The sequence below is a fragment of the Scophthalmus maximus genome, chromosome 5 (genome assembly GCF_022379125.1).
Source record: "Scophthalmus maximus strain ysfricsl-2021 chromosome 5, ASM2237912v1, whole genome shotgun sequence".
Classification (NCBI taxonomy): Eukaryota; Metazoa; Chordata; class Actinopteri; order Pleuronectiformes; family Scophthalmidae; genus Scophthalmus; species Scophthalmus maximus.
Genome location: NC_061519.1, coordinates 21,544,338 through 21,557,089, shown reverse-complemented (window position 1 = coordinate 21,557,089; position 12,752 = coordinate 21,544,338). Strand labels below are relative to the sequence as shown.

The window sequence follows — 12,752 nt, the reverse complement described above, 5'->3', positions numbered from 1 at the left end:
TGGCGGGAAAAAAAAGTCTGAGATCACATAGTTATCACCCACATATTTCCTCTGAGAGCAGCGCAGAGTGTTTTCTACCAAAACCTCGAGACTAGAGGTGTGGACAAGCGTTTTTTCTGCGAATGAGAGTTTCCTGACTGAATAATTTTCTCACTGAATCACTGTGCGCGCGCACGCGCACACAAACGAAGATTCAAGCCTTTGTTTAGTTTTCCACTAGACTTAATCTTGAGATAGATTGCGTTATGTTGGCCTGAGCTCAGGGCTGCAGTATCATCCCCCTCCTGTCTGCTGTTGAAGCTTTGGCTCCTCCTGCCCTGCTCCTCTTGGCATCACGATCAGGCCGTCTGCCAGTTACGAGTGGGGGGGGGGGGGGGGGGGGGGGTGTCTACATGCGGCTATGTGTGGCTATGAGACTGATAACTGAAGTTATTTTTTAATTTTACATATTGTTAAATAACAAGTTGTTAAATCACGGCACCTTGCCTGTGTGAGAATCAGTCACACTTATTCTTATACAGTATGCTTTTTTGTTTTTGTTATGAAACAAATTTTCTTGTCCTGCCCTAATGGCCAGTCACATAATTTATGAATCTTTAGAACACTTGGCAATTACTTGTCTGGCAGCCGCAAATTGGCCGTGACACTAAGCTGCTGCAAACGGGGTTAAGTCAAGAGTTTACTTCTGACCACTGACGGCTCAAGGAGCAGCAGCCACTGAGGGTTCAGGTCACACAATGTAGTGCAGCACATGTAGATATCCTATCAGCTGCACTTTGCTCAGTCTGTCATGATCGCTCGCCGGTTAACTACTTCTCAGATACCACCTCTCTGTCTCAATGTGGTGTGAAGGCTCCGTGTGGTGTACATGATTTACAGAAGTTTCTGTCTGCAACTATTAGTCAATTAGCTATAATAAAATTCAAGCAAGAAATCACAGACATTTAATATTCATCTATTTTTATAAGTGAGGATTTGCATCTGTACATTGTCGTAAGTGATTGAAAACTAAATATCTCTGAGCAATTAGTTAGAGAAGGAGTTTCTTATTGATCCTGGATGAAAATAATTAATTTGGAGATTGATGAAGTTGTGTGCTGTGGGATGTTCTCAGTCTCGACAGAATCTTACTGAGTGAGATTAAGCACCCTGATTTATTTACTTGTTTGTTTATGTGATAATGTCTCCTAACACAACTCTACTTCACGTCCGTGTTTTTCTGCAGTTGTCAGAGCTCCGTCAGAGGCTGGAGCGGGCGGAGGCCGACCGACAGGAGCTGCAGGAGGAGTTGCGCCGCGAGCGGGAGGCTCGGGAGAAGCTGGAGCGCACAATCACCCAGCTCAAGCAGCAGATGGCCCGGTCTGTCGCCGTGGGAGGCAGCCCCTCTCCTCCTCTTTCCCCTTCCTCTGGACCCCCTAACGCCAACTCCCCGCCTTCCTCCATCTCAGAGGCCCCAGCGTCTGGCCAAAAGTAACTGCCACCCCTCCAGGTGCCTCCCTCCCTCCCTCATTCCTCTCCACATCACCCACCGACTCCACAGACACAAACAAATCAGCCTGGTGCAGAAAGGAGCTTCGCGCCTCCTCAGGCTGTTTTTAAGTTGTGCATCTTCTGCCCTCCTCCCCTTTTACTTCAGTGTAGAACTGACTTTTGAATTTTATAATTTAACACTTAAAAGAACATTTTTATGGTGTGCTTTTTTTATCATTCTTTCTTTTGCTCCGGCTCCTCTCTTTAAACTGTATTTAAAGATTTTTTTTGTGGGCATGTATGATTTTAATTTATAGTTTTTACTGAACAAACAGCTGCTTCACAGTCGGGAGTTTGTTCGAGTAGAGACCAGCTCAACCATCACAATATTTTTCTCCCCCTCACATTGACACCCTCGTCATCCCCTCCCTTCTGGCTCACTCTGGATTCCGGAGCCAACAACTTTGAGATTTTCAGACTTGGGCTCAGACACAGATGCTCGTCTGCAGCTCCTCACGGACGTGTCACTTCACTGATACTACCTGGCACAACAGCCGGTGCCCACGGACACATGATGGCACCTGGTTGTGCGTCTCCTCTCCGTCTCTCTGTACCTTCAGCCCCAGATGCTTAAGTACCAGCGAATGCAGGAAACTGCATGGACATTTAAAAACAGCTTTCTTTATTTTCTTTCTTTCTTTTTGCTCCTGATAAAATACAGAGAAAGAAAAGTGTAATGTGTTAAAATATCAAATCTATATGGAGGAGAAAAAACCTTTACTGTACAAAAGAAAAAAATACATTAAGCAGATGTTGTAAAGCCTAATGAAAATATGCCAGTAGTGACACTGAACTTGAAATGAGTGTTTTGAGTGTGTCGCCCACAAGGTAAAAAAGCAAGCAGACTGTCTGGACCCCAGCTGCTCCACAGATTATCTTCCTCTTCGCTCTGCTCCGCAGCACCTGGACTCTCCTGTTGTAGACCAAACAGTCTGTCGGTTGATCCACCAGCTGCCCAGTGTCTCCTCTAACACCTCACCCCCTCCCTCACCCTCCACTAGATTCCTCACACCTTCCATCGCTGTGTGCTCGGGCTGTTGCCCTCTGCTGGGAAACTCCTTAACACTGTGGTTTTCACCCACTTTGGGCTAGACAGGAAACACTGTGCTCTTTTCAGGGTTTGGCATGAACAAGCTCACGAGCGGTGTGTTGTGCACTCGATGTGCTCGCCTCCTCCTCCACAGTCTCCTGGGAAAGGAATGCGTCTGGACACGGGGGGCTGCGTGAGGCGGCGTAGCTTTTCTCAGAAAGAAGAAAGGCAAGAGTCTCACATGTGCAGTAACCGCACTGTGTTACCATAATACATACGACATCCGTACATGCACGCACGCACACAATCAAGTGTGTTCGTGCAGTGCGGGCATTCAGGCGGAACAATGGTCCCGGCGTTCCCAGCAGATGATCAAAGCTCTAGCGTGTCCCTGTTTTCTGGGCTTCTTCTTTTTGTGTCATTTGACTTCATTGTCAGCGGACGTTTTTAAAAAAATTTCTCCCCACCCTGTTTTTGCGTCGTCAAAGAATGTGGGTCGCAGGTGAAAGCAGTTAATCCAGGGTGGTTTGGGCCCTGCCTCACGTTATTCTGCCTGGCTGAACAAACAGCACCGCGCCGGGAGAGGAAGAAGAGAGGGGAGGATTGAGGGGAGCGCTTGGGGGACTGGTGCACTCTTCCCCCACGGCAGGCTGGGTGGCCCGGACGCCAGGGGTACAGAGGGAGCCCTTTTTTTGTTCTGTGCCGCCAGAATGGGGGCAGCTGTTGTTGTCTAGGGGCCTCTGCCCACCCTCGGGTGAGACTGTACAAGGATCCCCCCCGTCTCTCTCGACACAACCTCCCTCCCTCTCCCACAGAACCCGCCATTACTCACTCGATCTCACTTACCCGTCCATCCATCCATCCATCCATCCATCCGCAGTGCCAGATCAGCTGGGGGTAGCGCAGTGTTTTGTCGAAGCCCAGGAGAGCGAGCAGACATCCAGCCGGAGGAAGAGAGGACTTTTATTGTGTCAGTTGCCAGGCAAAAGCGCTTTTTATTGCCACTGAGGAGTTCCCTGTAAGCGAGTGTGTGTGTGTGTGCGCGCGCGCGTGTGTGTAAATAATTGTTTAAAAAGAAGGGGATCGGCCTCAGCTAAACTCTGAGCTTGTTCTTATGCATCTGCTCTAAATGCAAATTGATAGACATTCCACTGTGCTCCATCCTGTTAAATGCAGATTTTCTTACACAGCTTCCCTTTACAATAACAGACCTTGAAGACCGGGGCAGTCCTGGTTTGTTGATCGTCGATAGAAGCAGGTGCAGGTGCAAGCGAGTCAAATCAAACCCACGCCGCAAATGTACACTCTACTGTTCCATTTAAACCTTTATTGAAATTATGAAAGAAAATATTTAACGTATTAACTAAAGATTTATATTCACCTTGTAAATACAGTAGTCATTAATATATTAACTGTTCTTATATGGATAATCTTCAAAAGGTTATATAAATTGGACCAGACTTAAGGCTTCAGACGGCCTAAATGTTTGTTGCTTTCTTTTTTTCTTTTCTTTAAAAAAAAAAAAAAAAAAAGGTGATCTTTGCAGAAATCCGAACTTGACTTTGGTCGAGTGGATATGGGGGAGAGACATGCACGGTTCCTGAGACATGACGCAGGATAAAGGCAAAATAGGAAAAATAATACTTGGTTACACACGTTCCCCCTTTTCTGAACTGATGCATTTGTTTTTATTTTGTGGATTTCATCTTGACGGACTGTTTAACTTGTAATGTATTGAACTTTCCCCCCTCCTCTTTGTTAACCCTCCCTCCCCTCCCCTGAGTTAAATTGAAAATATTTGTTGAAGAATATGCATTTCGGGGGAAAAAAGAAAGAAAGTGAAAAAGGTTTTTTTAATGCATGTTTGCTGCCCCTTATGTTTAGTGTCACCGGGCCACTCGACCAATCAGTTTTTTGTGAAGAAAAAGTTTCCCCCCCATGTAACACAAAACTATTGAGATGGCTCATATGCATGATCATTGAATATGTGCAAGTTTTATGTCCTTGTCATAATTGGTTCAGAGGCTAAATATTAAGTCAGAGCTAACGGAAAAACTAAATGTAGCCTAATTTGATTTGGAAATGATGTGTGTGAGATGAAAAGTGTGAGTGTGAGTGTGTGTGTGTGTGTGTGTGTGTGTGTGTGTGTGTGTGTGTGTGTGTGTGTGTGTGTGTGTGTGTGTGTGTGTGTGTGTGTGTGTGTGTGTGTGTGTGTGTGTGTGTGTGTGTGTGTGTGTGTGTGTGTGTGTGTGTGTGTGTGTGATGACCTCCGATGTCTGACTGAAGCATGGCAGCTTTGAAAAGGGAAAGAGAAGAACTCGCTCATGTAGCTCTGGATGTGTTGTGTTTTTATTATTTCAGATCACATATCCTCATCCGGATGTGTTAACATCACTGAAAAGATAATCAGTATTAGTTGTTATTGACTTAATTACCTCTTCAGCAGAACAACAACAAACAAAAAAAATCCTTTAAATTCTTCACATTTACCCTAATAAAAAAATATGTAGTTTTACTTTCTGTGTAATTAGCATTTTATACACAAGGGGGCGACGTGAAGCTTCTTGAATTGTACACCTTGATGAGAAAAAAAAAAGGACTAAACGATCGGGGAGAGAAGATCCCCTGTAACACGGCGTGCTGGGCCCTTTTTTGCATTTTGCAGTGTTATGAGAACTTGGATATGCTTTGTACAGAATTTCTACAGGTGTGAGGTTTTGCCCAACCGAGTAAAACGAGGAGGGAGGAGCCAGGCTTTACCACCTGAACATATTTTAATACAGGATTTACATGCCCACGTATGAATAAAACTATTAAACAAATCCAAGCTGACCTTTGAACTGTCCTAGTTGGTTTGCTTTGTAGTTGGGTGCATAGTTGTCAGCCAGTAATAATTATATGCCGGGGTGGGAGAAGTCTGAACTATAGGGCTGCCTTGGTGATTGGTCGCACAGATCACCGGCTACTAAGAATATAATGTTTTAATTTCCCACACATCCTGTTGTAAAAGGAAGAAGAAGAAAAAATATTTATGGCTTTGCTAAAAAAAGAACCCTTCTTCCCCCTCGATGCTGTTCCGAAAACATGAAACGCAGTGTCTGTGTACGAACATTGCATACTACGTTGCCAATAACTACAGTGTGATGAGACTTTTGTTCTTGCATGAATCGAGACACTGTTCTCCTACCTCATGTTGTGATATAAAAAGATGTTTTTTAAGCAGAAGACACTGCATCTCTAACTGTTTATCATCATTGATATTTACTAGTAAATGACATACCTGTAAATGCTTTTAGCTAATACCTCAGTTGTATCTAGTGTTTGTTTTTTTTTCTGTTTTTTGCCCCTCCGCTGATTTCAGATCTTGTAAATATGCCCTGTATAGACAATGAACTTGGATCAAATTCAAGTAAAGTTCTGTAGTGTCAAACCGGTGCTGTCCTCGGGCTTTCTCTGTGTTCTTATGACTTGCTTCCTCACACTTCAGCACAAGATACCCAAAAAGGAAGCATATGAAATCACTCACACATTACAGAGACCGGGCAGGTCACATGGAAAACAGAAATTACACTGATTGGCAAAGTAACCAGTAAACAATTTTAACCATCACATCAGTAACCCATTACGGTTTTGAATTGTTGTCTGCACACAAAGTAATCTTTGGCATCTGGGAACCTGTCTGGCATTTTTTTTATAAACTTTCTTCAGGGTTAGATCGAATTTATTAAATCCAAGTTTTCTGCAGATTGATCAATAATCATTGCATTTCAAAATTACCAAGACGCTTTTATTCAGTTTTAATTTTCACATATGAAAATGGAGAATTGGATTCAGCCAAGCTTTCTTCAGTTTCATAGTTCTTAACTCTCGCCAGCAATAAGTATCAATCAAATTAGTACCAAACCGCACAAAATAAAAACTATAAATTGACAGAAATGGATTAAACAAAAGTCATAGGGACTACTTAAAAAAGTAAACACAAGTGCATCTGAATCGGCACAAGGAGTAACCGCGAAGAAATTGGTGATATTTTTATATTTTAGATATTTATAGATGGCACAATTACTATAACTTGTCTATCCAAATACTTCATGAAAAGATGACTCCCAAGTCCCAAGAGGCTTTTCAACACGAGAGGAAATTGACAATGTGAAGAATAAAAAAAAGTGACAGCTGTGACCTGGCCAGTGTCTCCTGCCACAAAACCCTTCCAGCAAAGAGCAGCTGAAAAGACTCATCGGGTGAAGAATGGCAGAACATTTATCCAAAGATTTATGCAAGAGGATTGAGGCTGTGAGCGAATATAAAGACAAACAGAAAATGATTAACAAAATGATTGAGTGGAATCTCACAAATGAAGCATGTACTGACTTTTGTTGAACTTTGCTCCTTCATATGGATTTTTTCCTAATGGTCATATTTGTAACAATTGTTAGTTGTAGCCTAAAATATGATTAACACGTCGTCAGTTGCAGCATTAACACAGGCATCATACACAGTTTTAGATGTATGTGATATACACCTTCTGAGAAGATTCTGCTTAGAAAACAGGAACTGGTGATAGCAAATGTGGTATTGTTTTTTTCCAACATATAATGATAAATAAAGTGGAGGATGTTGTAGCCCACAACATAACTCGCTGATTCCATGGCAACAACATTCATCCAGACGATGGGAAGAGTCTTCTGTGATGCTTAAGTATTTCAAACAAGTTATATTGTTACACAAACTGGGCCTAACTGCGTCCCATGTGCCTTATTTGCGAATTATAAAAATTTTTTTAACCTTTAACTGATTTTCTACAACTACCAAATCTTCACTTTGTTATTACTGCATTGCATACTTTGTTTGTATTTCTGGTCCTGAGTAAAAAAAAATTCACAGGAACCTGAAATTGAAAAAACTCCAATTTATCCATCAATCAATCAATCCATTTAATGGTTGTTGATACATTTCACTCAAACCCACAGATGTCAAACGTATGGTGGCAATCAATAAATAAGATCTAAGGAGATCGAAGTGATCAAAGTCAGTAGGATTCATGTCTATGAAACATGAATGTCTTATTATACAGTACATTGAGATGTTTCCTTGGATACGTTTGAGCTAAGTTTCACCAAAGTCACAGGGATGAATTGTCTTAGAGTCGTGAATGTTTGAACAAAATTCCAAGGCAAACCATCCAATAGTTATGGATATTTTTCAGTCCATAATTGTTGGACAGACCGTCAGAACAACAATCACCAGAGCGACTCTGCTCTCGTGACCACTTCTCCAAAAATATTGTCTCGCAACAAGACTTTCAGGTTTCATCATCGGCGCAGTCATGTTCCGTCCTCTGCAGCCAAGCTAAATTTAATCCTCCACTCGCAGAAGCTGTCGGCAGGGACCGCTGCCAAGCCCTGTGCAAACTGCGAGGTTGGACCGACTACACACAGAACGACTGCTATCAGAAAGCTGTTGAGGAAGCAGAGCCAGGCCACATTCAGTCCCAGGTATGAGGGCATTCCCGCGGGGAGCAGGAGCAGGAGGAGGAGCACGGCCAGAAAAACCAGGAGCGGGGCCCAGGCGCTCAGAAATATACACAGGACCTGGCAAACGACACTTCTCCTGGAGTGAGTACTGGTTTGGTTTGTAATGTGGTCTTTGCACACAGCATGCAGCGCTGCGCAGCCCAGCGTCAAGAGGAGCATGGTGACCACCTGCAGGATCTGAGTGGTGTGGAAGACCCAGCACTGGTGCATCTGGTGGAGAGACACGTCCTCCAAGACGGGAGTGAAGTCAGACAGCAGGAAGACGTAGAGGGCGGCGAGGTACCACAGGAGGACGGTCACAAATAAGCGGACAATCCACCTTGCCCTCGGGGAGGCCGGCGGCAGAGAAATGGTGCAGAGATGGTCCAAACCAGCCACGACCACGACGGGCCACTGCAGAGCGCCGTAGACCTGTCCGAGGATTTGAGCCAGCAAACAGACGTGGTATCTGGTCAGCTGCAGGTCCGAGAGGAGGACGCCTCCGTCACTGTGCACGGTGATGGTGGCGAAGATGAGGATGGCGGCCGTGTCCACAACGGACAGGGACACGCCGAAAATCCCCACGAAGCTTTTGCAGACGTGGCTCCTCTGGAGGAACACCAGGGCCCAGTTGAGCAGACACTTCCCTCCCAGTCCGAGCAGGATGGAGGGGATGGAGAGGATCATGGTGTGTCGTCTAACCTGAAGTGCCCAGGCGACTGTGGACCATTCTGGAGATTCTTCTTCTGCTGCTGCTGTGGGAGGGGGAAGGGTATTTTAAATACGCTTTTAAGAAATGCTCAAGTTCAAATATTCAATCAAAGTATTGATCTCTGACTTAAAACCAGCGATAATGATTTTTTTCTTTTTTAAATAACAGTGTATGAAATGCGAAAACAAGGTGACAAGAATTATCACCTTGATGTTCAGCTCCCCTCAGCCTTATTACTTATACTTATTGTGACAGTGAAGCCTCTGTCTGACAGTCAGACCACATCCTCACTGCTCCTCACTGCTGTCGACACTTCGTTTTTCCACTGCACCACATGCAGTGTTTAGCAAAACATCTATGAGTACCTGCAGCTGACTAACCACACATCAGAGTTCTGATCGGTGGCACTGTCCCCAGTGTCAGCTCCAGCCCAGGAGGATCATCAGCTCAGAACAGACAAGTCCAGATTTTAGCAAAAGTTCATTTATGACACTGATTCAAATATATTTTCAGGAACTCCAAATAAAATAAACTACCACCAAAAAACCTTAGTTTACAGTTTAATCTAGAGCTGCAGCTAACAAATAATGTCATTATTGTTATCATTCATTACTAATTTGTCCTTTTTTTATTCAATGATTTATTGTTGTTTTCCAACGACCCGAATTTGCGACTTTCAGTATCATGTACAATAAAAGAAATACATCAGATTTTCACATTCAAGCAGCTGGAGCCTGCAAATATTCTGCCTTTTTTTCCTCAAGAAATGAATAAACTCTTGTTTGATTATCGATATTTTTTCCTGTTGATTGATTAATCAACAAAATTGTTGTAGTTCTTGTGTGAACCAGGAGCTCACAATTGGAATTAACCTAAAAAAACAACCTCTTTCTTTCTTTGAACTCATACCCACAGAAACCACACTCTTCTTTTCCTTTTCTAAACCTTTGTCTTGTTAATGGCCGCAACAGGAAAGAAAAACTGTTTTATCTTTAGCATGTACTTAACGTAACCATTGTTATTCGTTCTTATGTGTGTGAACCTATAACACATACATTTCCAGTTGATAAGGTGCACCTGGCTAAAACTGCAGTAAATCCTCCCTTCATGACAAGTTATAGTATCTAGTTTTTGTTGAAACTGTTCTATAGCTGTTGATTCAACCTCGTCGTGATGATTTGCGTTAGAGGTCGGTTCTAGTATTCTGTCCATAAAGTAGAAGTCAAAAGATAGTCAAAGCTCAAAGACATAAGAAAGTTTGCATTTCAAAATTACCAAGACACTTTTATTCCGTTTTGATTTTCACATATGAAAATGGAGAAGAGGATTCAGCCAAGCTTTCTTCAGTTTCATAGTTCTTAACTTCTCACCAGCAATAAGTATCAATCAAATTAGTACCAAACCGCACAAAACAAGAACTATAAATTCACAGAAATAAATAAGGATTAAACAAAAGTCATAGGGACTACTTAAAAAAGTAAACACAAGTGCATCTGAATCGGCACAAGGAGTAACCGCGAAAAAAATTGGTGTTTCAGTGACTGATCAGACAGGCAAGAGGTCAAGTATAAAAAAAGTCAGAAAAGAATTACATTACATTACTCAAGATAAGCTGAGCCACAGATAGCGTCTGCTATATATTGGCAGCACATTCATGGGATGCAGCATGTTTGGCCCGGACAGTGACCGCACAGGGCCAGCTATGGAACTTGACGGAGGGAAAGCTGCCGATATGAGGCTGTGTGAGTGCACAAGGTGTGGAGATATTTATGTTTATAGATGGCACAATTACTATAACTTGTCTATCAAAATACTTCATGAAAAGATGACTCCCAAGTCCCAAGAGGCTTTTCAACACGAGAGGAAATTGACAATGTGAAGAATAAAAAAAAGTGACAGCTGTGACCTGGCCAGTGTCTCCTGCCACAAAACCCTTCCAGCAAAGAGCAGCTGAAAAGACTCATCGGGTGAAGAATGGCAGAACATTTATCCAAAGATTTATGCAAGAGGATTGAGGCTGTGAGCGAATATAAAGACAAACAGAAAATGATTAACAAAATGATTGAGTGGAATCTCACTAATGAAGCGTGTACTGACTTTTGTTGAACTTTGCTCCTTCATATGGATTTTTCCTAATGGTCAAAGATTTTAAATTAACAGGTTTCATTCTTCTGTATTAAATAAAAAAGAATTTGTCCTTGATGGTTCAGTGATATTAACCAGGGGTGTACTTGATTTTGTTGTATACTGCGACCTCTGTTTAAATGAATCATACAGTATCAAGACCAATAGAAAAAGAAAGTACAGTATACATCTTTTTTAATTTTTTTAATTTATCAGTGTCAGAAGGCTGCTTGGATTCCTGGCTATGACCTTGAATTATTTCACTGGTTTTTGTGAAGGGTGGTGACGGCAATGCAAGCTTTTGGATTGTTACTGAGGTTTATGAGAAAATAAGTCAATTATTTTTCAACATGTGGAGCAGATCACATCATCTGTGTCTGTTGAATAAATAACAGAGCTGTTCTCCCTCGACCTCTGCAGCCCAGAAGTGAAGTGTTATTATTGATTCAAGCAAGGATTTTTATCTTCCATTTTTCTGGATTGATGCTACGGCACAACCCCTGAGGTCTGCCTCTGCTGCTGCTTCTGCTTTTTTCTGTTATCAATACATGGCTAACAAAGGCAGTTAGAGCTGCCTGGCATCTCCAGGAAGCGGACACTGACCAAACATTAACTCAAGAAAACTGAGTCTCACATTTCAATCCAATTAAAGTGCAATTATCACAGAGAGAACTGAGCACAAATGCATGTACGTTTATTCCCATTGCATTTTTCTACTTCTTCCCGTGCAATTCCCTATAAAGACAATTGATTAAGAACATGTGTCAGTGTTACAAAGAAACACCTGACAACTCATTAACCAAAGAACTTTGCAACCTGCATTAAGAAGACACAGTGAAAGACGCAGGTACGTTTGGATTTATTACCTGTGCGAATCCAGTCTGATTTCAAATGTCTGTCCGTCTCTTTCTCCAGGAGGTGGTCGAATCTGCTGGATCCAGCTTCAGCGATACTATACCATCAACAAGACACTTCGTTTAGAAGGTGTGGCTTGAACACAGGAAGTCAAGGCAACCAATGCATTAGCTCTGATCAAGGCATTCAGAATATGCTGCTGGAAGGTATTTCATCACATCATGGAGTGGTGTTCAAACAAGTGCAAACATGCTGTGGTTGCAGTGAAAAAAGACTTTATCGAGAAATCTGACCCAGTGCTGTTTACTCAGCTGTCAAGTCCTTGGTATTCAACTTGTTGTTCGCAGCCTCTACGGTGTTGCTGTGCTGAATTATTACCATATACTTTCTGTGTATTAATTACTATATGCAGAAAAAAATGTTAGGAACTGTAGGCTCAAGATTATTCACATCAGTGTTCTCTTAGTCATTTTAACTGTGAGTGATTAAAAGAACATTGACCTACTTAGCTTTATATTGTAATTCATAAAATATTGTTGTGAAGACAGATGTCATTAAATTTTTGTATCATCCTAAATGCTATTTTTGTTTTTCTAATTTTACTTTACCTTAGGTTTATCTGTATGATATTTGTTTCATTATATTTGATCTATTTTCCATTTGATGTTCTATCAGGTACAAGGACTCTATTGCACTTCTCAAATTCTATGATCGGCAATGTGCAGGAGACTGCAATGACAACATGGTCAAAAGACTAGAATGTCTCAATACATGTGCATGATGGGCCTGGGATGGTGGTTGTTTTTTTTAACTTAAACTACTAATACTATTATTTACTGCGTAAACAGTTTATGCACAATTCCGTGTGGCCTGGATTTGATTGGATTTCAACTAGGCCTAATCCAACCATAGTCTAGTTTTCTCCCTCTGCACCTAAATTCAAGTAATATTTGCAACTGGTTAGTATTCCATCAGCATCTTAATTAAT

The 12,752-nt window shown here is 42.1% G+C and overlaps 2 protein-coding genes across 4 annotated transcripts in view; one reads left to right on the top strand and one right to left on the bottom strand.

The window, feature by feature from the left end:
- Positions 1-5,990, top strand: part of skila (SKI-like proto-oncogene a) — a 32,067-nt gene extending 26,077 nt beyond the window's left edge. For both annotated transcript variants that reach the window (XM_047331897.1, XM_035633137.2), the window contains exon 7: positions 1,226-5,990. In XM_047331897.1, coding sequence (XP_047187853.1) covers positions 1,226-1,474 — 249 coding nt within the window. In that variant the 3' untranslated portion in view covers positions 1,475-5,990. The remainder of the gene's footprint in view (positions 1-1,225) is intronic.
- gpr160 (G protein-coupled receptor 160) lies at positions 4,721-11,908 on the bottom strand. 2 transcript variants are annotated; one of them, XM_035633142.2, is made up of 2 exons: positions 11,776-11,908; positions 4,721-8,828 (listed from the first exon to the last, which is right to left on the bottom strand). In XM_035633142.2, the coding sequence occupies exon 2, from the start codon at positions 8,758-8,760 to the stop codon at positions 7,885-7,887; it is 876 nt and encodes a 291-aa protein (XP_035489035.2). In that variant the 5' UTR covers positions 8,761-8,828; positions 11,776-11,908; the 3' UTR covers positions 4,721-7,884. The 2 variants fall into 2 exon arrangements, with proteins under 2 accessions (XP_035489035.2, XP_035489036.2); XM_035633143.2 differs by having other exon boundaries at positions 4,721-8,825; positions 11,776-11,886.
- Between the last annotated feature and the right edge of the window lie 844 nt (positions 11,909-12,752).